The sequence below is a fragment of the Chanodichthys erythropterus genome, chromosome 10, assembly GCF_024489055.1.
Source record: "Chanodichthys erythropterus isolate Z2021 chromosome 10, ASM2448905v1, whole genome shotgun sequence".
NCBI lineage: Eukaryota > Metazoa > Chordata > Actinopteri > Cypriniformes > Xenocyprididae > Chanodichthys > Chanodichthys erythropterus.
The window spans coordinates 24,470,473-24,495,228 of record NC_090230.1 but is presented as its reverse complement, the minus strand read 5'-3'; the positions used below and the strand labels follow the sequence as shown (position 1 = coordinate 24,495,228).

Sequence of the window (24,756 nt, the reverse complement as noted above, 5' to 3'; positions counted from 1 at the left end):
AGGTATCTCATGAGACAGGAAGTGAAGCTAACATTGGATTCGGACGTGCCCAGCAAGCAATTTTATGTCTATTAGACGTCTAATAGCCGTCAAAACATAGCCCGGCCGTCTAGGCTAAAACAAGGCAAAATTTGGGCTGTCAGTGAAAATCTAATAGACGTCTAACCATAACCCAAAAATAGACTAGTCATCAATTAGACGATTATTAGACGACTACATATATATGTCTAATAGACGGTGAATATGGGTCTAGGCTAAAATAAGGCTGAATTTGGGCTGTCAGTGAAAATCTAATAGACGTCTAACCATAACCCAAGAGTAGACTAGTCATCAATTAAACGATTATTAGACAACTACATATTTATGTCTAATAGACGGTTAATACGGGTCTAGGCTAAAATAAGGCTGAATTTGGGCTGTCAGTGAAAATCTAATAGACGTCTAACCATAACCCAAAAATAGACTAGTCATCAATTGCACTACTAATGAATGATTACATCTATACATACAATAGACAACAAAATAATGGCTAAAGGATTCTTTTCACTTAAATATAACAGGTTCTCATAAATGACAATCCGTCCAAACAAATTAAATATAAAAGGTTTTATTTAGAAAAAGAACTCAAGATAATACACAATGATAAAAAAAATAATAAATTAAATTTTACAAATACAATACAAATAAACATTACAAGAAAATTACAAAGTGTAACATAATAAAAATATAAAACATTGACAAAAAAAAAAGTTAAATAAAAAATGTTAACAATATTTTTTGGTTTATAAAATAACCTGATTAATTTTTAGTTCCATAAATTCCATGTTTTATGTAAAGCACTTTGAATTACCTTGAACATTGTTGTTGAAATGTGCTATACAAAATAAACTTGCCTTGCCAAATCAAAAACTCATATTTTTATGCCATAATGATCAAAAGATTAAAAGATATACAAGGCTTCCATAACAAATAATAGTAGGGTGCACAGGTTTCATGTTTACCCCCTTGTATTTAGATAATTACAGAGTTTTAGGGCACAAGGAAACACTACAGTACATGTGCATGTATGTTAATCTAACCACGTTTTACTCTGAGTCTGCACTGTTACCCGCTAAAATGTCACGGTTCCTACACATAATGTACATAAATAATAAACACATGTCAAAATGAAAAACACAGATACTTACATGACCAAAAGCAGTAAAGAATTTGCTTTAACATTTGCTGTTGCTTGCTCTCCGTCTCCAACGGTTGTAAAATGCGGAAATGTTTATCGCGAGATCTGGCAACAGTGATCGAGAGCTAACGTTCAAGTCTCGCGTTGCCAGTGGTCATGTCTCAGTAGAGCCACAGTTGCCATCTAGCGGTTGAGAATTGTAAATTTTTAATTAACTTAAAATTAAATACAGTCATATATGTGTGTGGTATATAATTATAATTAAATTATGGTTTGGCTATACCCTGATATATATATATATATATATATATATATATATATATATATATATATATATATATATATATATATATATATATGATATCGTAGAATGTAGGATTGTGTGACAGCAAAAATATGCTGTTTCAAATATATACTTGCATATAAATGTATATTATACTTGCATATTTATGTATAAATGCAAGCATATCAAGAATCCCACAAGCTTTGTGGTCGAAAATAAACACTATTTTGGTTACACTCATTGCTGGTCTGAATCAGGGCTATAGCCAAGCCGTAAAAACTAGACTATAAATTGCCTCGATTTCGCCGGGTGGACTAAAAGCAGACTACACATAGCCTATCCAATTCAGAGCTAAATCGTGACTACATATAGACCATGTCATGAAATGCCACTTAAATCTTGTAGAAATCATTGACATTGCGAACATGATGAGATATCAACCATCTCATGCACTTCCTGTCCAAAAACTACAATAAATCAGGATTGACTATATGGGGGCTACAAATAGCCGGTCTTACTACGAGCTAAATCGTGGCTACGCACAGCCTACACAATATAACATTTCAAAGATGTGAAACCAAACACCTTGTAATCACTGTTGACTTCACTTACATGATGCAATATCATACACCTCGCAAGTTATTTTGGCAAAAACGACATGTAACCAAATGAAAGATTATTTTGGCTAAAAGTGGGTTACACATAGCCGGACTATATCGGGTCTATAGTTAACCGAGACGGTGAAATGACGGCTATTGCTTGCTGGGTGCCTTGATGCCTTCCTACCTTGAAATGTGTCCTCAGAAGGCAGCATTTTCCAGTTTTCGGACGCAGCCCCAGAGTGGAATGAAGCGCCGATTTCAAGACACTTCGCGGTCTACACTATCCCACAATTCATTGCGCGCCAGTGACGACAGGAGTTCTGTGTGAATTCACATAAATGTAAGCAATGCCCCGTATTCACCAATATCTAAATCAAACTGTAATATCTGGTTTTCATAAATACAGTATTTGTCTCTGAGATGGAATGCAGTTGAATAAAATCCTAAAGTACTGTACTTTAAATTCAGACTTAAATACAGAATAAATGTAGAAATATGAATGTATATATTTTCACTGTTAACATAAATTTAACATAATTTAATATAAAAAACAAACAAGGTTAACTATTGCGAACGATATAAAACTAACATTACATAGTTTAACCATACATATTTTGGTCCAGTGTCCCGTCGTCGCTGGCAGTGAAGCATGTCAAAACCCAATAGAAAGTCATAAAACTTTAAAATGCACACATAAACGTCAACTGTCAGCTGTCTGTCACACAGCCGCTAGCCATGTAACGACGCTCGGCTCATTGTTGCCATGTCTGGGATTGGGATAATTTTACATTTGTGCTGTGATTACACTAACTTTGGGATGGTTTTGTTGCGCAGACCTGGCAACCCTCCACTCCAAAACCCCACCCCTTTCATGCACTTCGAAGTGCGCGGACCCTGAATTGGGACACAGCTCTTGTCTGTCCTTTTGTTAGTTTAGTGTGTGTGTGTGTGTGTGTGTGTGTGTGTGTGTGTGTGTGTGTGTGTGTGTGAGAGAGAGAGAGAGAGAGTGAGAGTGAGAGACTCTCCTTCGTTTGATTAAAGTACCCAGTGTTGTGGATTTCCGTGTATGCCTCATCTCTACCACACCAGCACCGTAACAACCTGATTGTGTTGCGTCTCCATTGCGTGTCAGAAATCAACAGATATGATTGGCAACATTGCTCAACACTGCAAATACAAGTTATAAATAGAATCTTGCATATGTTTGCGACTGTAAATCGTTTTTATTTTATATTAGTTATTCTTGTTGCAGGGCTCTTTATTTATATTCTCTCTGTATATATATCATTAACTGTTAATTTTGTATCCGTATCTTTCCAGCTAAATAATATATATACAAAACATGTTTTTTTTTTTTTTTTTTTTTAAAGTCTAGTCTTTATCTTTATCACTTGGTGCCCCCCCTATTGGCTGGTGCCAATCGCCCAATCCCGTCTATGGATAATCCGGCCTTGTTTAGGTGAATAGTGTTTGCTGATATATTTTATTGTCTTTACTAGTTTTAGCATTTAAAAAAGGCGCATATTCACACTGAACCATGACTGCAACACAATGTATTAATCATCATTATTTTTTCTGTCCAAAGATCCAAGCTGACAAGTGATGACAGCAAAATAAAAATAAATAAATAAAAATTCTAAAAACACTGTGGTCTCCAACTTTTTTCATAAAAATCCAATAGATACCCCTCAGGTGTTAAACTGAGGCAGGGTAGCGAGGGATCAATGTGGGCGGAGCATATTTCTCTGTGTTGACCAATCAGAGCGCTCCCTTTCTCGACGCAAAGCCTCGACTATTTGAATGTGTGAGGTAAAAACTGGCCAGTCCTAAAGAATCATCTCTACCGTGATGGACGTGGGAACTTTACTTTGCCGCTCGTTGCTGCTGGCTTTACTTGTATTCTCGGTGACCCAAGAGGCGCGAGGTGAGTGCTTGGGACTGTAACACTTTATAGTTTACCCTCGTCAACATTTCTTAAGTTTTATCTGCGCGTTTCCTTTTTTCTCAGGATAACGTTAGGCTACTACCTAGGGGTGTTCAAATAAGGCGCAGGTTTTTAGAAAGCCGCGCTGACATAATGTTTAGTGTTTTTGACATCTGCCACATCCACATCAATTTATAACCTCTAGATCAAATGTTCAGTCATCTGAAACTTGATGAGATTCATGAGCGAGCTTGAACAGCAGTTTACTACTTGGGTAAAGTTCGCACATTCGGACTTCTGATAAATTCAGACTTTCCAATAAATGTGCAATAAATTAATGCTTGCGAATTTTAAGCAGCGACATGATATTGACAACCAACGATTGTCAACTTACAACATTTTTCACAGTCGATCAAAATAGGCAAGTATTGTTTTAATGGCATATTTACTTGTGAATGTCCACTGAATGTCCAATGTAGTGTGATTAACAAGGCTATTGAATACGGATGTCCGAATGTGCGAATATAAAACCAACTTTACCCAAGTCGGTTTACTTTCAGTCAGTTACTATTTTATGTCGGTTCAGTACGTGTTTTGTGGTCATGGACATCTTTGCTTTCATAAGATGACATTTAAAAACTCTGTCGTAAAATGTCAGACTCTTTCTTTTTCTCCAGGACATTGATATTTCCGATTCACAGGAGTGGCATCAAAAGCTTCATATCTATGCATCTGTTATCAAGTTAAGTCCACTGACAGGAAATCACAGAAAGGATGTGTTAAAGCTGACTCAATAATAAAATTATTTCGAGACATATGCTTCCTCTGAAGTTTCGTCGAGTTTACTTATATTTTATGTATTTGAGGTCTGAGATGTGGCAAACAGTATTGTCATCTAATCAGCCAATATTGTCTAAAATATCCTGCACTTCGTCTTTTATAACATGAGATTTTAACCAAATGTTGATTTTGGTATTGCAACAGTATGTAAATTTTTTTGTGTGAAAAATTACAGTTTTGGACATATAGGGTAATAAAAAACTACAAATGAGCATGTAAAGCCAATAAATAATAATAATAAAAAAATCTGTGCCCCCCATGCAATGTTCTCAACTTTTCCCCCCTTACCTGTTTGCATCCCTGTTTAATGCATGGAACTAAAAGTAAACCTTAAGATACTATAATGTAAGCTTGTTGTTTATATTGCCTAATCATAAGCATGTTCAGAAATGGTTACAAAATGTTGATGAATTAAAAAAATAACGTCTTTCTCATTTATCCTAATTTAAATAGACGAATATTAGAGTATTTGTTTTTTGAATACAATATTTTGGAAAAATGCCCATCCCTAGTTATAACAGCCAGACAAGCAAAGAGAAAAGATGATCAGGTGGTGTTGGTTATGTTTTCACGTCATCATTATTTGATCTGAATCACTGAACTCATTTAGAGCCCAATCTCTGAGTTAGATTTACATTATTGATTACAGCAGCACTGTGATTCTGCAGCACAAGATCAGCTTTATCAATATAATCCAAAAGATTTCTTAAAAGTTGTTCTGTTCAAAAAAACAAACATTTAGAGACACAATGAATCTCAACAATGGTGAGAATAATGCTGCGTTCCAGGCAGGTTTTTGAGCTCGTAAGTCGCGACTTCACACCACAACTCACAACTTTGTAGTGTTCCAGGCAAGTCACGCCAAACTGCCTGAGCGCAAGGGATTACCTTAACATTAGCTAAGGTTAGCTTATCATCACAAAACATTGTAATACATAATCGTGTGTATTATTTATCATTATTATATTATTATTAATTTGATTGCAATGTTATATTGTCCTAAAGCAGTGGTTCTCAACCTTTTTTGGTCCAGCGCCCCCTATCCATTATCCAGGTCCCTTCAACTCAAATTGTGGAACTTGTGTATTAAAGCTGCAGTCCGTAACTTTTTTTGGTTAAAAATTATCCAAAATCAATTTTTGAGCAAGTACATAACCAGCAAGTGTTCAAAACTATCATTATCTTAGCTCGATTCACAATGGTAAGCTTGTAATAATGTTTTATAATAAGAGCGACATGGTGGATTTCCGCGGGAAATTTGAGCATGCAGCAGTTCCTCTGTGCGTCATTACGTCATGTCCGTAAACAGAAAGAAGCAGTCCAGACTAGTCGGTTTTATCATGTGAGGACGCTGCTTGTAGCGGAGCATTTATAGCCTTTTCTCACAGCAGCTGAAATAATTAAACTTATCATTTTGATGGCGGATTGTAATCCAGAAAGGTCCAAATGACAATCATCAGTGAAAACTGACAACTAGAGATTCACCTGTAGTCAAAAAGCAAAAGACTTTGGACTATGGAGTGGCTACAGAAATTGAAATCTACAGGTAACGCTAATATACACTAAATACACATAGTCACGCAATGCTGAAGTTGTTAACAATAACAATTTGAGAACAATATAACAGTAATAATAATTTGCACGGTTTGGCATGATCCGAGCTAAGCGATCGTTAGATTTAATCATCATTGGTAGCATGATTTATTGTAATGCTTTTTTCCTCAGTTGGTCAGAACAAAAGTGGCAGAAATGTTACTTACTTGTTCAGATGATATTTTCCAGTGAAAATTATTATATTGGTCATACTTTCAAGACATAGAGTCTGTGATTCTGAAGTTCAGTATCCACACCGGTGCGGTGACTGACAGCAAACATTAGATTCATCCGCGCTGATGAGCTGTGCCGAGGCACAACGCACGTACAGATAACTGTTCTGCATATGACTGCAATTGCAAGTTTCAAACAAGAGATGACGACAAAGAGGAAAAATCGCGGACTGCAGCTTTAAATAAATTCAATGCACACAGACTGAAGTGCTTTAAAGGGATAGTTCACCCAAAAATGAAAATTTGATGTTTATCTGCTTACCCCCAGCGCATCCAAGATGTAGGTGACTTTGTTTCTTCAGTAGAACACAAATGATGATTTTTAACTGCAACCGCTGCCATCTGTCAGTCAAATAATGGGAGTGGATGGGGACTTCTACTATAAGAGTAAATAAAACTTGCTTAGACAAATCCAAATTAAACTCTGCGGCTCGTGACGACACATTAATGTCCTAAGACACAAAACGATCGGTTTGGGCGAGAAACCGAACAGTATTTATATAATTTTTTACCTCTAAAACACCACTATGTCCAACTGCGTTAAGCATTCGCTTAGTGGGGTCTGATCGCACTCTGACAGCCGAAGTGATGTCTAGCACTCAGTGAAGTATATGCGCGACACATCACTGCCATTGTCAGAGTGCGATCAGACCCCACTAAACGAGTGCAGAACGCAGGGTTTAATTTGGATTTGTCTAAGCAAGTTTTATTTACTCTTATAGTACAAGTTCCCATTCACTCCCATTATTTGACTGACAGATGGCAGTGGTTGCAGTTAAAAATCATGAAGAAAAAAAGTCACCTACATCTTTGATGCACTGGGGGTAAGCAGATAAACATCAAATTTTCATTTTTGGGTGAACTATCCCTTTAAGTCTTTGGTTCTTTTAATTGTGATGATTTTGGCTCACATTTAACATAAACCCACCAATTCACTATCTCAATAAATTAGAATACTTTACTAGATACTACCTAATACTAGATACTACCTAGGGGTGTTCAAATAAGGTGCAGGTTTTAGAAAGCCGCGCTGACATGAGTGTTTAGTGTTTTTTTGTGACATCGGTCACGTCCACATCGGTTTGCGAAAGAGTGCGTTTTTCATAGGGAGAGATGGAGTGACTGGCGCATGCAATCGGAGCACCGCGGGAGGTTTGGATTTAGCGACCCAGTATTTATTTTTCATACTTCAAAGCTCTTGTTAATTTATAACAACATCTAGATCAAATGTTCAGTCATCTAAAACTGTTGACGAGATTTGTGCTCATGAGCGAGCTTGAACTGCAGTCAGTTCCTATTTTACATCTGTTCGGCGCGTGTTTTATGTAGTCAATTATTTTATCCCTTAAAACTCATCTTTGATCAACAAAATGACATATTTAAAAAAAAAAATCAAGTGAAAAAAAATTCTTCATGCCTTAAAATAGCTTGAATGTAATTCTACACCCTTGCCTCATTTAATATACACAGATCAATTAATATGCAAATTAGCCCCGCCTCCACTCGCTCATGTCAGCTCGGAGAGTTTACTGTTGCTATAGTGACGAGTAATTTGTGTTGTGGATATTTAAGAATAAAGCTTGCTTCGCTTCGTATATTCAGTTTAACAGCTGTGCAACTTACTGTAACTGCTCAAATATTTCTGACGCTTCAATTGTGTTTTAAATTATGAATTGGTAAAACGCCTTTGCAAAACGGTCTGAATCTCAGTAAAACAGACAGTATCGAGAGATGTAAAAAAAACATTCAGATGAGATCCTGTAGGTAGTGATGGCGAGATGAAGCCTCATGAAGCATTGAAGCTTTTCAGCCAAGTGGTTCACAAAAGGGTTAATTTCTCGAGGCTTCATTTGCTCACAATACCACCTGGTGGTCAAAGAGTGTAAAACAAGCAGATACATTACAGATGACCTGATGTGATCTGTGATACACGTTATTTTGCGGCAATTATGGCTTAGGAATAACGGTGAAGAAAAAATCAATTTCCACAAAGACTTATATATTTATTTGAATGTACTATTTATTTTCTGGTTGTATATAATGATTGTATAACATAACTGTGTAATAAACATATTAGTTTTTAAATGAATGGGGCTATTAAATGTGTGTAATAAATTCTTTGGTCATAACAGGCAGGAGGGGCAATATTATTATTCGATATTATTATTCTAAAACCACACATTCTGAGGGGATCCCATGGTTTATATATCTGTCAAAATGTCCCGCCAAGATTCAAACCATTCGAACCAGTCAGGCAGAAGCGAGGCTTCGAACGTCATCAATGATGTCACTGATCTAAAGCGATACAAGCTTCGATACGCGCTTCACTGAAAGCTTCAGGGATTTCTTGACACACGCTCCGAAGTCTTGACACAGAACGTAACATCACTACTTGTAGGTGCCCGTGCCTTCTCCGTACATGAAATAAATGCACATCCTTGAATGAGCGCGGATTTCCAGCGTATTTACTTGAACTCATCACGTAGGCTAATATCTAGTTTGATCCATTCCAGAGGCGCCAAAATCAGAATTTATAATGGACTGAAATTCACTGAATAGCTCTCTCTGAACTTGACGTGCGAGGACACACTGACTGAATATGCACACGAATCACGGTCACACACTCACGATCAGAGCAATATTGGTTTAGGTATGTTTTATAGTATTTAAATATTTTGAAGGACAAAAACATGAACTTTATTGGCTTTACTTCAAGTCAGCTGTCACTTTAGTTTGGCGCGAGCCCCTACATGCTCGCACACTTGGCACAGCCCTTGTGATGGTTCTGTCATTCATTAATATGAATTAATATAATTAGCCTTTTGCTTGACTATGTTATCAAACAGCTAATAATGTGTTGTTAATGGTACTCACACCGTTCCCGTTCTTCAACTCAGACAGAAATGCAAACGCTTACAAACGCTTTGAACAACTCAGAAAGGCATATAGTTTATCGTAACATCGTAATAGACTCGCTATATTGATAAATCTACACAATTTTTCATATCAACAGAAAATATACCGGGATAATTTTTTTACCGGGATTTTCCTGCTTCAGATTGGTCATAGTTAAAGTTAATGATATGCTAAAGCCTGCTGGCATGTTGTTGTGATTGGTCAAAAGGTAGTCTGTGACATCACAAACACTACCGATTTCAAACCGCGGGTTTTTGGTTTACTGCAGTTTCAAACATAAAATACTCAGCAATAGTGCTGACTTATGAATTTGCACATGGTTTGTCTTAAAGCATATTAAAAATACATAAGCATATAAACAACATTAAAAACTTGATTTTCACCACAGGGGGTCTTTAAAAACTCTGTCGTAAAATGTCAGACTTTTTCTTTTACTCCAGTGGTTTTAGGACATAGCCCAGACAGATATCAAAGGCTTCATGTCGATGCATCTGTTATCAAGTTGTGTCCATTGACAGGAAACCAGTTTTACATGTTTACGTCAATTGTAACAGATCGTGTAAGATAAGACTAACTGCAGATCCGCAGAACCATACGTCATGACAGCCTGAGGACGGAAATGGGCAGAGCAAATTTATCTTCATAGGCATTGCTTTTGGAGCGTTATATTATATATATATATATATATATATATATATATATATATATATATATATATACACAAAAGTTACAAGGATATATGTGTGTGTGTGTGTGTTAAACCCCTTGTAACCTTTTCATCAACTTGTTTTATGTTTTAAATGATTAACTGAATATAAATTGAACACAAAGCTTAAACACTAAAAATGATAAACATTTATTTAACATAAAATGTATATTTTACTCAAGCATTTCAGAATGAACATGGTAAGACCTTCATTTGTCCTCAGAACACAAATTAAGATATTTTTGGTGAAATCACAGGTAAATGATGATCAGTGTGAAATGTGAATCAAGATGACCCAGGAGTCTGTTTACCTGGGGTTTACAATCACCCAGGGTTAACTATTTCAAGTATGAAAAGCCCTCATACTTGTTTTTCATTCTAATGAAAAGAAAAGTTCATACATTTTTAAAAACTTTTAACTTTCCCTTCTTTTTCTTACCATTAACATGAAGATCCCACAGTCAGTAGAGCCGGTCAACTGTTGTGGAACATTCTAAAATAGCATATTAAGTTATTCCTGGAAAAGATGTGACAGATATAACAACACATCATCTGTATCAGTAGCTTATGTGTTTATGAAAATCAAAAAATGTAATTACTATTTCATTTCTACAGTCAGAGCATTGATTTGCTGAGTGGGAGAAGTTGATACATTTAAAGTTATAAAAAGTTTATTCAAAGTCATTAAATGTATTAAAATGCATTAAAAGTATAATTATTGTTTATGTAATATTTATTACATTTATTTAAAGTTTTTACATATTAGGTCAGTTACAAAAAAAATTATCAATATCAAGTTTATCTCGTTTTATCAACTCCATGTCATCATATAACTCCCATACATCATATCTTCATTGGAAAGCGTGTGTCTCCTCTTCTCTGCTGCCATCTTGTCCAGCTCTCCTAGATAATATAGGAGCTAAGACCTAGTCTTGACACTTAGGAACCTTTATGAATCACACTTATTCTTAAGTCTAGGAGTAAAATTATTAATTCTTAGTATTTTGACACACTTAAGACTAAAATTTTACCCTGAGCGGCTTTATACAGCCCCAGAATGATAAGTTGATAGTCTGATCCCTCAGTCTGTGTTTCAACCACAGATTTTTTTTATTTTTCAGTTTTTGGCCTAGTGCATCCTGAAGTTTTGGTTTCAGCCCAGAAAGTTTCGGTGTATCACTACTAAATATCTTGACATAGTGATGTCTGATTCATGAATGAATCTTTCTTTTCAGTCTCTTCTGCAACGGTTAACAACACAAGATTCTCAGTGAATAACAACTTGTTTGTCCCATTCTGCAAAGCTATGGAAGTTTTAGTGCATAAGTCATATGAACATTTCATGAAATGTTGGACCAATTACCACTAAAGTATTTTTTTCTCCTTTCTGCTGTTTTTCTTTATAAAGAAGCTATTATCTGCATCTTGATGACTGAATCTATGATTATTTCCTGGCGTGTTAGCAAGCAAAAGAGAATCATGCTTTTCAAAGCAACACTCAGAGGTGATCTTTGTCATTTACAGGTAGACGTTTTTAAAATATAAAGTCTTAAAAGGACTAATTACAATGAGTTATTGTAGTTAATTCATTTCAACATCTTGCTACCAGATCATAGTGCTGAGCATCATATCCAATAAACCAAAGACGAATGCTCATTCTTATGTAATCTTAATAAAACCACAGCAGAAGTCAAAGATGGCACTAGATGTTTATATGGAACTTGTCAGTCATTTCAAAGGTTTGAAAATATTGCATCAGGAAATAAAGCAACAGTCTTGTGGGAAAGTGTGTTAGGACAGGGATGGATGTGATTTTGTTTGAAGCCAGTCTGTAAATGTAATGTTAGTTCTCTGCATATCCTGTGACACCAGCCTAACTGTAAAGTTCCCATCTAACAGAATTTTGTTATAAGAACGTTTTTATAAGATATGATGTTCCTCAAACGTTCTTTCAACTGATTTTTGATCTAAAATTCAACATTGTAGGAACGTTGATTTGTAACATTCCAAGAACATGAAAATGTCCAGTTTTCTTAATGTTATTAGAATGTTATTTAAAGGTTAGAATGATGTTCCTGAAATATTCTTTCAATCATTCAAACACCTGCTGTGAACAAACACTGAAAGAAAGAGAAATAAGAACACAAACTACAACTTTCTTCAGTAGATCTTCAGAGATTTAATGTCTTTTATCTTCAGTTCATCTAAGGCTGTGGCTGAAGAAAGTTGTAGTTTGTGTTCTTATTTCTCTTTCTTTCAGTGTTTGTTCACAGCAGGTGTTTGAATGATTGAAAGAATGTTTCAGGACAAAAAACAGACATTTTTCCACAGATTAAAGTCTGTGGTTTGGAATCAATGACAGAATTTTTGTTTTTGGGTGAACTATCCATTTAAAGGGATAGTTCACCCAAAAATGAAAATTTGATGTTTATCTGCTTACCCCCAGTACATCCAAGATGTAGGTGAATTTGTTTCTTCAGTCGAACGCAAATTATGATTTTTAACTGCAACCGCTGCCGTCTGTCAGTCAAATAATAGGAGTGATTGGGAACTTGAACAATAAGAGTCGAAAAAACTTCCATAGACAAATCCAAATTAAACCCTGCGGCTCGTGACGACACATTGATGTCCTAAGACACGAAACGATCGGTTTGTGTGAGAAAACGAACAGTATTTATATAATTTTTTACCTCTAATACACCACTATGTCCAACTCCGTTCAGCATCCTGTTAGTGAGGTCAAAAAACCCGCTTTGCTGACGGAAGTGATGTCTCGCCCATATACTTCAATGAGCGCGAGACATCACTTCCGTTGTCAGAGCGCGATCAGACCTCACTAACCGGAAGCTGAACGGAGTTGGACATAGTGGTGTATTAGAGGTAAAAAATGATATAAATACTGTTCGGTTTCTTGCACAAACCGATCGTTTCGTGTCTTAGGACATCAATGTGTCGTCACGAGCCGCAGGGTTTAATTTGGATTTGTCTATGGAAGTTTTTTCGACTCTTATTGTTCAAGTTCCCAATCACTCCTATTATTTGACTGACAGACGGCAGCGGTTGCAGTTAAAAATCATAATTTGCGTTCGACTGAAGAAAAAAAGTCACCTACATCTTGGATGCCCTGGGGGTAAGCAGATAATGTCTTATGCTCACAAAGGCTGCATTTATTTAATCATAAATACAGTAAAACAGTAATATTGTGAAATTTTATTACAATTTAAAGTAACTTTTTTATATTTGAATATACAGTAGTCAACATTTGAAGTGGATCAAAACCTTACATCAAAGATGTCCTAAAACCTTCTTCTTAGGAGAACTTATTGATTCACTTCAAATGTTGAATACTAAATTTTAAAAATGTATTCCTGTGATGCAAATCTGAATTTTCAGCATTATTACTCCAGTCTTCAGTGTAACATGAAAATAATAATCATTTGTAACATAAATATATATATAAATTTTGATTCATTTAAAGTAATTGCTGAATAAAAGCATTAGTTTCTTTAACAAAAATGTCATTTATCATGTTATTGGCTTTTGACTTTTTGACCACTGTTTGTAAATATCTAATATAATATATAACATAATATTCAATTGTTAATATATTCAATGTTTATATTTATGAATTCAGTTGAATGCAAAAGAGTGAAAAGGAAACTATATTACATTTACTCAAAATTTACTCCAAATGATCATATCGGATGAATTTTGCACATAATGTGTTAGTCAGCCATGGACACTTCCTGTGCTGTTTAACAAACTGACCTTCTAAATGTATCCTAACCTGGAGTCTCTTTCTCTCTTTTTTCTGAATCAGGATTGTTGTGTTATTGTGAGCGATGCGTAAATCGGACATGCAACAGCAACGGCCTGTGTTATGCGGCTTTCACAAAGTCTGCCAGACAGATCGTAATAGAGGAGCGTCAGTGCATTCATCAAGATCAACTTTACCCACCGGACAGGCCTTTCCAGTGTGCCCCCTCCAACAGCCACATGCAACCGTACTGCTGCGGCACTCACATGTGCAACAAGAACCCAAATGTCAGCCCAGGTAAGAGAATAATGTGATCATGGTGACTTTTCTGTGGGCTTATTTTGTAAAGAGTCTGTGACTCTATAACATCAACATGTCAGAGTATGTCAGAATACCGATTTCATATTTATGTGATGCTTTTTAAATTACTTTCCTTGTTGATTTTGGTTTCAGCATGCATTGTTTTTTTAGTACAGCATCCAAATTCTGTGTTCACTTTGGCTCTTTATCAACTTAATTTTTTTTGTGGTGACCTTGAGCTCACAGACGCAAGACCCATTGTGTCAATACATTTCCATGTTGCTGTGGTATATAAAAGATGTATTGTGTCCTGAAGTCTGAAAACCTTGGGAGTGCACACTGGCTATTATGTTACAGATAGGGACATTTAGTAATGAAGATATAGCTCTCATGCTCTCCACTTTACAATGACACTAGGGACATAAGTGCTTGGCTCTTTAAAGCTGGCCTTGTTGCTTAATTATTTCATTAAGTTTTGATTAAAAGAAATTGTGATGTGAGACTTTGATGTAGCCTACAGTACCAAAGATGAATAACTCAATTATTCGTTTGTGTTTTAATGATGCTTATGCTCTTAAAGGTGCCATCGAACGTGTTTTTTTTTTTACAAGATGTAATATAAGTCTAAGGTGTCCCCTGAATGTGTCTGTGAAGTTTCAGCTCAAAATACCCCATAGATTTTTAGCATTATAGCATTAGCATTATTTGACTGACAGACGGCAACGGTTGGAGTTAAAAAATCATCATTTGTGTTCTACTGAAGAAACAAAGTCACCTACATCTTGAACATGAGCTGGCATATGCAAATATTGGGGGCGTACATAGAGAGCCGTCGCTATTTTCATTTTTAAACACTTGCAGTCTGTATAATTCATAAACACAACTTCATTCTTTATAAATCTCTCCAACAGTGTGTAATGTTAGCTTTAGCCACGGAGCACTATCAAACTCATTCAGAATCAAATGTAAACATCCAAATAAATACTATACTCACATGACCCGAAGCATGCATGCAGCATACATGACTAACATCTTGTAAAGATCCATTTGAGGGTTATATTAGCTGTGTGAACATTGTAAATGCACTGTATTATAGAGTCGCGAGCTCGATGGGCAGGGAGCATGAGATTTAAAGGGCCAGCAGCCCTGAATCGGTGTATAGTTAATGATGGCCCAAAATAGGCAGTTAAAAAAATGAATTAAAAAAAATCTATGGGGTATTTTGAGCTGAAATTTCACAGACACATTCAGGGGACACCTTAGACTTATATTACATCTTTTAAAAAAACATTCGATGGCACCTTTAATATATTTATGGTTATTAGATATTTATCAGTCAATAGAATTATCCACATTTTTTGGAAAAAAAAAGTAGTACATTAAGCTTGATTAATGTTAATTAATGTTTAATGTTAATGTTTTAACATTACTGAAACTCCTCATTATGAGCATTTATTACGAGCTCTAATTTTATAACAGGTTACAAAAGTAATATTTATAAATTTATACATTCACTTAAATTAAGCATAAAACTTTTAATTTAGTGTTTTTTCTTTTTTTTTCTTTTTTCAAGTACTTCCACACAGAGACATCAAGAATCAACATATGAATCTTAACAATGGTGACAATCAACAAAGTTTATTTTGTGACTTTGTTACGGCTGGTTGCAGGAAGGTAACACAGACGAAGAGAATATATCCAAAAACTAGTTTAATACAATAATCCACAGGAGAACAGGCATATAGGTGCAACACAACTTACTCAAACAGTGAACGGACAAAGACCGAGTGAACCAGGGGAAACTAAATAGCAAACATAACAGGGATGATTAATAAGACACAGGTGATACAGATGAACTAATGATGAAGGCGGGAAACAGAACATGTGATCACAGAATACAAACAGAAAGTCCATAAACTGAAACTGAAACTAAACAGACTGTGACAAGTAGCTTGTTTTGTGATGTTCAGAGTTCAGATTTTTTTTTATTGTCACCATTGTTGAGATTCAGTGTTGGGGAAAGTTACTTTTATAAGTAATGCATTACAATATTGCGTTACTCCCTTAAAAAAGTAATGAATTGCGTTACTTAGTTACTTTTCATGGAAAGTAATTGCATTACTTTACTTTTGCGTTACTTTTTTCATTTGGGCTGGATTTGGTAGTTTTTTAATAATAATAAAAAAAGTTATATTTATTGGCAAATGTTAAAGTACACATGAAATCAAATCTGACCTTATTTACTTTGTTAGTTCATATTACTAGTCTTGTGGTGAACAATTAATACACAGAAAAAATTGTTTGTCATGGTAATCTTTAATCAAAATCTGAAAAGATACTTCCGGTCTGGAATGGCGTTCCTTCTCTGATGACGTCAGTTTGACGGCTTGGGTTGAAAACACGTAAACCACTCCCCTCCAACCGTTAGTCTGCTGTGAGCGAGAGATGGAGAGGAGGAGCGCTAAAGTACAACTCTGCCCTCTATTCAATATTCTGTTTCACTTGGAAATACGTCACAACACTGACGTTTGCAACTTCCGGTTCACACAGACTTTAAGGCCCTTTCACACCAAAAGTGAAATGAATAAATTGCATATTTACACCTGTACAGTAGAGGGCGCAGCTCACACAAACTTTTCAGCTGTACTGCCATTCTGGATTAAAGAAGATAGTATACAGGAGAAGGAACTTATTTCTGAATTTAATCTAAATAAATGTTTACTTGTTAGTATGGTTGAATTAGATCATTGAAGGTCAGCAGCAAAGACGCTGGTTAATAAAGTGAGATTAAATGCATACATTTGTGTAATTTAATATAGTTATATGATCCTGTCAAAAGATTTTCTGCTTAATGACTTTATAAAATCTTTCAGAATATTACAGCAGGAGTTTGTATAGTAATACTGGCATGAAAAGTTAGCAAATAATATTAAACACTTTAATCAGAGAATCTGATAACAGTGAATCGGGCCAATAAACAAAGACTAAACATCACTAAAAAGTGACCAATATCATCTGATCAGAGTTTCTCTTGCTTCTTTTTTTTGCCATGACAAACATGTATCAGAGACACACAGTTACAGCAGCCAGAGAAACACTAATGTTAAAGGTTCAAGGGTCAAGAGCCCAACTAACGCAAACACTGATCATCATAACGGTGACACCAAACTCTTTTTTTTTCAATTAATCAAAAAAAGAATGTGTCACATGTTTGCGTTGTTCTGTTTGTGGTGGCTGATTGGTAGCCCAGACAGCAACATAATGTGGCTCAGATTCGGCTCACATCTGGTACATCTTAATTACATGCGGACCAACTGTAAGTAGGTGTTCTAACAAATAATGCTGCTACCTATTAGATTGTGCCACCAACACTGTATTTTCAATATTGTAAGGGTAGGTTTAGGGTTGGGGTAGGTGTACACATTAATAAAGCCACCAACCACGTTTATATCATGCTGGAAGCACAATTTGATAGGTAGCATTCTTTGCTGTCGAATTGTGCTACTTACTGTTTCAATGGGAGGTATCTGGGCCGACACCATGTTGCTGTCTGGTAGGTTATAAATATATTTTTATTGGATGTCATGAGCTGGTATGATTTTCAGTTGCAATGCTTCACAGATAAATCAAATCAAGTTTATTACTGTAAGATATACTTTGGTCTCTCTGTTTTAGGTGTTCCAGGTCTCACAGTGATGCAAAATCATGAAAGTTATGCAGTCATGAATTAAACATTTTTATTATTTATTTATTTATTTTTGCTGTTATGAATATCTTAATTTTAATTATTACACTTGATTCTGATTGGTCAATTGCATCACCCAGCGTTACGTTATTCCCTAATAACAACCACTGAAAACAGAAATCACAGCCTCATCCAGGTAACTGAAGTCTGCAGCGCCATACACTTGCTAGGAACTGTTTTTCTTTGTCGAAGTTTTGCATTTGGTGAGCTAATAAAATATTAAAACTCAGTCAAATCAATATTTTGCATACAGTTATTTAATTATGTCATATCGTGGACTCGCACTCTCGTTTCATAGAAACACAGCTGCTGCCATTTTGCGACTATTGTTTTGTACACTGTTGGATTATAAGATATCAAACACGTACAATTTTAAAACAGTTTCATCTCAGATCAGTATCTCTTATCCTCATAAATATTTATGTGGCGAAATGCCATTTAATAAGTGGTGTGACTGTACTCCCTTAAATTTCCGTCTTGTTTGAACTTGCCGCGCTAGCAACTGCTCTCTCTGCGGAAGATTTGCGTTTAAAGAGCTAATAAAATTTTGCGAATCAGATCAGTATTTTGTGTCTAATTATTTACTTATGTGGCAAGTAGCTGTGTAATAAGCCAGTTGTTATCACAGAATAAACCCCTTCAGGCTGATTCCAGATCATCCTGTTGGGGTATTCTGAGATAACAACCGGCTGGACAGAGGTGTAAAGTATTTGAGTAAATGTAACTAGTTATTGTACTTAAAGGTGCCCTAGAATTAAAAATTGAATTTATCTTGGCATAGTTGAATAACAAGAGTTCAGTACATGGAAATGACATACAGTGAGTCTCAAACACCATTGTTTCCTCCTTCTTATGTAAATCTCATTTGTTTAAAAGACCTCCGAAGAACAGGCGAATCTCAACATAACACCGACTGTTACGTAACAGTCGGGATCATTAATATGCACGCCCCCAATATTTGCATATGCCAGCCCATGTTCAATGCATTTACACAAGGGCAGCCAGTATTAACATCTGGATCTGCACAGCTGAATCATCAGACTAGGTAAGCAAGCAAGGACAACAGTGAAAAATGGCAGATGGAGCAATAATAACTGACATGATCCATGATAGCATGATATTTTTAGTGATATTTGTAAACTGTCTTTCTAAATGTTTCGTTAGCATGTTGCTAATGTACTGTTAAATGTGGTTAAAGTTACCATCGTTTATTACTGAATTCATGGAGACAAGAGCCGTCGCTATTTTCATTATTAAACACTTGTAGTCTGTATAATGCATAAACACAACTTCATTCTTTATAAATCTCTCCAACAGTGTAGCATTAGCCGTTAGCCACAGAGCATATAGCCTCAAATTCATTCAGAATCAAATGTAAACATCCAAATAAATACAATACTCACATAATCCGACGCATGCATGCAGTATGCATGATGAACACTTTGTAAAGATCCATTTTGAGGGTTATATTAGCTGTGTGAACTTTGTTTATGCACTGTTTAAGGCAAGCGCGAGCTCCGTGGGCGGGGAGCATGAGCATTTAAAGGGGCCGCAACCTGAATCGGCGCATTTCTAATTAGGCCCCAAAATAGGCAGTTAAATAAAATTAATAAAAAAAATCTATGGGGTATTTTGAGCTGAAACTTCACAGACACATTCAGGGGACACATTAGACTTATATTACATCTTGTAAAAAAACATTCGATGGCACCTTTAAGTATCTTTTTGGGTACTTTGCAGAGGTGTCAAGTAACGAAGTACAAATACTTCGTTACCTTACTTAAGTAGAAATTTCGGGTATCTATACTTTACTGGAGTAATTATTTTTCAGACGACTTTTTACTTCTACTCCTTACATTTTCACGCAATTATCTGTACTTTCTACTCCTTACATTTTAAAAATAGCCTCGTTACTCCTATTTCATTTCGGCTTGTTTTAATTCCGGCTTGGAAAAAAAAAACTATCCAGATAAATCGCGCCATCTGGATAGAGTGAATTTGATTGTGGTTGGATGAGAATAAACATATACAATTCTGACACCCTATTGGGTTGTACGCGATCCAGCGCACCTGCACGTCACAAATCACGTCAAATCACAAATCACATCACACTCCAGCAAGGACGACAGTGCTGGGGGTCGTTACTCGAAAAAGATTATTTCTTAAAAGTTATTATTTCTCTACTACTGGCTCATTTAGGCTATCAAACGGGTGCTTTCTCTTCGTCCTCTGCAAATTAAGCTAGGTAGTTCGGTAGAGAGACGTTTGAATAAATTAGCGTATACACCGGTTTTTAAACTTTTTTTTAGCGCGACCCTTTTTATTTATGTGACCCATAGTCATATACAACCATGTAGCTAAACAAGCCAAAACGAATTAATATAAAACGAAACTGAAGGTAAACCTGCGTTGCTCTCATGGTGTTGTACCTCTCTCTTTCGGTGAAGTGGAGCAGTGCTCTTGCTGAATGACACGGATTGCACTACGGACTATTGTTCCTTTTATATGTTTTTTTTTAAACTGTATTTTATTTTTTATAACGAACAAGCTGCGATGTCACGTTTCCAGTGCTTTGTTGTGTGTGCGTGAGGCGCGGGCGCGATCAAACAGCTGTCTTTGCAGGGGACTTGCCTCATCGTCATGGCAACGGTTCGTGGCCAGGTCAGATTACGTCAGGCCCTGCGTTCCATTCGGAGGGGCTCATCCCTATGCCCTAATCCCTTCAAAGTGTTTACCCTCCGGAGTGAGAGCTTCGAAGGGATGAAGGGTGTAGGGGTCAAAAATACTCCTTTTTTGGAACGCACTTCTGCGTCATCTTAACGAGACAATCAAGGAGGATAGATTGCGCAAGTTGCGCCCTTTGTTTAACGTTAGTTTATTATTTTTTTTTTTTTTTGGTTTATCGCACCATAATGTATATTGTGTCTATGTATTTTAAACATTTGAATGGACTGATAAAGGGAGCTGTAAAGTATTTTTGTTGAAGTACAATGTCGTTTTGACCATAATAATGTACTAAATCTAACTCGTATAAATATTACAGTAGCTAGTATAGAAAAATACTATACATATATTTATAGGTAAAATCGAACTCCGAGCCTCCTGTACCCATTCTGTGAAGACAAACAACTTCACTGTGCAAAGGATCATGGGGGTCCCCCAGTTATACCCTGTGTCCATCAGTTATACCCTTCGAAATCCTTCATTCCGAAGGGCCCTTTAAAGTGGCCAGTTTTGAACACTTCGGTATGGAACGACCTTTCAATATGGCGGCCATGATTGTTTTCACTCCGAAGTGCCCTTCGGAGGGCGATATATCCCATTTGGAATGCACCGAGAGTTTGTTGCAGTTTGTTGGATGCTCAGACGACCAAACAAACGCCGATTAAACATGTTCAGTCTGGTAAAAACAGACTCCAACCAATGCCAACACCTATCCAACAAGCTCCAACAGACGAATTTGTTGGCGTTTGTCGGTGCGGTGTGAACTGAAACAGCTGAAAACTTTGGCGGGTTGGCGGGTGTTAATGTCAAGCCCTGATTGTTACTAAGCCTGCCCTGGGTACACCAAAACTACCCACATTTTTCTTGTCCGCTGCCCTCACAGATTCCTGCAGTTAAGCTTGGATGTATATTTACATTCCAATAAAGGTTATTGATGACATTTTGAGGAGGTGGAGTGCACAATAGACCCCTGTGGCGCGGCCTAAGCTTTTGTCCTTAATGGCATTTTTTCCCCTACATTACTTTTTCTTTTATACTTTAAGTAGTTTTGAAACCAGTACTTTTACACTTTTACTTGAGTAAAAAGCTTGAGTTGATACTTCAACTTCTACAGAAGTATTTTTAAACCCTAGTATCTATACTTCTACTTGAGTATTGAATGTGAATACTTTTGACACCAGTGGTACTTTGTAGTTGTACTGAGTATCAAAGATATTGGAAACTTTTACTCTCTACTTGACTATGTAATGGATGGAACGGGACAACGAAGTTGGAGATCCACTTGCAGGCTTATTTAATAGGAAGAGGGTAGTCGTTCAGTCAGAGGGTCAAACACCAGCAATCAGATACAGGAAGGCAAGGCAAAAGAGTAATCCAAACACAGGCAAAGGTCTAGGCAGGCAGCAAACAATCATAAAGGAGGAAACAGTCTAGGGTCAAATATACAGGCTTGGCAAGGAGCATGGAACACGGAGACAAGGCCAGATACAAGGCTAAACAATACTCAGCAACATGTGTCTGAGGGAGTGCAGCTTATAAAGGGAACCTGATGGGAAACAGGTGTGAGTGTAATCAGTGCCTAGCTAGGGAATTGTGGGAAATGTAGTCCAGAGTGAAGTGACTGTGTGTGCAATGAAAAAGTCTTAAATGGTGAAACGGAGACCTCTGGTGGGGAGTGAAAGGAAGCAGCAGTGGGTGGAAATGTGACAGACTACATTTTTGAGCAAACTTTTTTTTACTCCACTACATTTGTGATGAGTAATGCAATTACAAATTACATTTTTCATGGCAGCTAACTTTTTCTGCGGCAGTTTATTTCTGCTATAAAGAAGCAATATCACCATCTAAGGGCATTGAAGGTACTATATCTTGTGCATTTTGCCTTTACTCACCCAAAACAAGGCTACTTTACATGAATGTAAGTGCATTAGCAGGTAGTTTCGGATTGCAGATGTTTGATTTATTAGATGAGGAATTGACTGCAGCTGGTGATGAGGCTCAAACCAGCACTTACAGTTGACTTTGACTGTTTAATTTTACTTTACATTGTTTTATTTATCCACTATATTGACAAGACCTTTTTGAAGGATATTGTTTTAATTATGGCCTTTTTATTGACTTGAGCTCAACAGAGACTTGAGACCAGAGACTTTTTATTCATTTAGCAGTCATTACATTATGTGCAGCAAATGAAAATCCTCTGCAGCACTTTTTGGTAAAGAAAACTGAAGTAAACATGAAATTACTTTAGTCTTTGTAAACCAACATGATCCTTAATCTGTGTAAAATCTGGCCCTTTTGTTCTCCAGGTGAGTCAGTGCCAGTGTCAGTGATGGAGGGAGATTCTGTCACTTTATACACTAATCTTACTGAAATACGTGAAGATGAAGAAATACTGTGGAAACATGGAGCTAAAAACTCTCTGATAGCTGAAATCAGTAGAGCTGCTGGAATCTTCTCCATATCTGATGGTCCTGATGGGAGATTCAGAGACAGACTGAAGCTGGACAATCAAACTGGATCTCTGACCATCACAAACACCACAACTGAACATGCTGGAGATTATCAACTAGAGATAAATGGAGTGAAACTGACAAAAAAAAGATTCAGTGTTTCTGTCTATGGTGAGTAGAGACATCACGTATTACTAGTTTACATTACAAAAATGATTAAACGGATGACAGACATGTTATCATCTTTATTCTCTCATGTTTTCAGCTCGTCTGCCTGTTCCTGTCATCAACAGAGATTGTTCATTATCATCATCATCATCATGTTCATTGGTGTGTTCAGCTGTGAATGTGAGTCATGTGACTCTCTCCTGGTACAAAGGAAACAGTTTATTGTCCAGCATCAGTGTGTCTGATCTTAGCAGCACCATCTCTTTACATCTGGAGGTGGAATATCAGGATAAAAACACCTACAGCTGTGTGCTGAACAATCCCATCAGCAACCAGACTCAACATCTGGACATCACTCACCTCTGTCACACATGTGCAGGTACGGCAGCGATGATATTATTTCCCCACACAGCCTACGAATAAGTCCCTAATATTTTTCTGTTTTGCAAAAATAATTTTCAGCTCATTGATATTTTTTTCCCCCTCAGAAGTCCATTGGTGTGGTCCAACTGAAGCTGTGATCCGATTGGTCCTCTCTGGTCTGGTGGGCGTGGCTACTGTCATTCTTCTGGTTTATGACATCAGATCCAGAAGATTAATATCATAAATATTATGACACATCTTGGATTTTTAATCTGAAAAGATGCAAATGGAATTTTATAAAAGAATTTAGAATATATATATATAATATTATATGAAAAAAAATAAATCACACTGTTTAAGGAAAGAAACACAGTTGCAATCAGAATTATTTGACCCCCACTGCTAATCAGGTTTATTGGCAAAGTTTACAGACTTTCAGATGTTTTCAATGAACAAATCAAACAAAAGCTGAACACAGTGAATGTTTCAAGTGGTTTCCCCAAATTCAACTGAAAATGCAACGTTTAATGGCTTAAAAACACATCAGCATGATAAGAACTACCTAAAATGACAGAAACTGTATTTGGAAAAAAATATTTTATGTGTAATTGCATTTTTTAGTTTGGCTCGCATCCTAATCGATTACTTGGAGAGGGTCAGTTTTATGACCTATACTGCAGAAGGACACTAGGATGTGCAGCACACTTGGGGATGGACATGGTGCTTTTTCCGCATGTTTTATGTGACATTCCAGAATCATTTATTTCATATTGCACTTTTTTTAAAATCGTATTATTCTCAGTTTTGTTCATGATTTAGCTATATATTTAATATAAGTTGTATTTAGATGACTGATCTGAGTAGTGGCAGAGTAAATTACATAGTGCAATCTGTGATGTTTGGTGACCTCTAGTGGTGAGTTTTAGGAATTGCAGATACTTTTTATACTTTTTGAGCCGTTTGACCATGTAG

The 24,756-nt window shown here is 36.3% G+C and overlaps 1 protein-coding gene across 1 annotated transcript; it reads left to right on the top strand.

Moving 5' to 3' along the window:
• The first annotated feature begins 3,881 nt into the window (after positions 1-3,881).
• LOC137027972 (CD48 antigen-like) lies at positions 3,882-24,032 on the top strand. Its single transcript, XM_067396631.1, has 5 exons — positions 3,882-3,986; positions 14,095-14,328; positions 23,110-23,424; positions 23,519-23,800; positions 23,910-24,032. Exons 1-5 carry the CDS (start codon positions 3,911-3,913, stop codon positions 24,026-24,028), a joined length of 1,026 nt encoding a protein of 341 aa, XP_067252732.1. The 5' UTR covers positions 3,882-3,910; the 3' UTR covers positions 24,029-24,032.
• The last annotated feature ends 724 nt before the right edge of the window (positions 24,033-24,756 follow it).

Bases quoted from the DNA above. Each gene is read 5' to 3' on its own strand.
- LOC137027972 (XM_067396631.1), top strand. From the start codon at position 3,911: ATGGACGTGGGAACTTTACTTTGCCGCTCGTTGCTGCTGGCTTTACTT. The intron at 3,987-14,094 runs GTGAGTGCTTGG...TTTCTGAATCAG, and splicing joins GGTGACCCAAGAGGCGCGAG to GATTGTTGTGTTATTGTGAG. The intron at 23,425-23,518 runs GTGAGTAGAGAC...TCATGTTTTCAG, and splicing joins ATTCAGTGTTTCTGTCTATG to CTCGTCTGCCTGTTCCTGTC.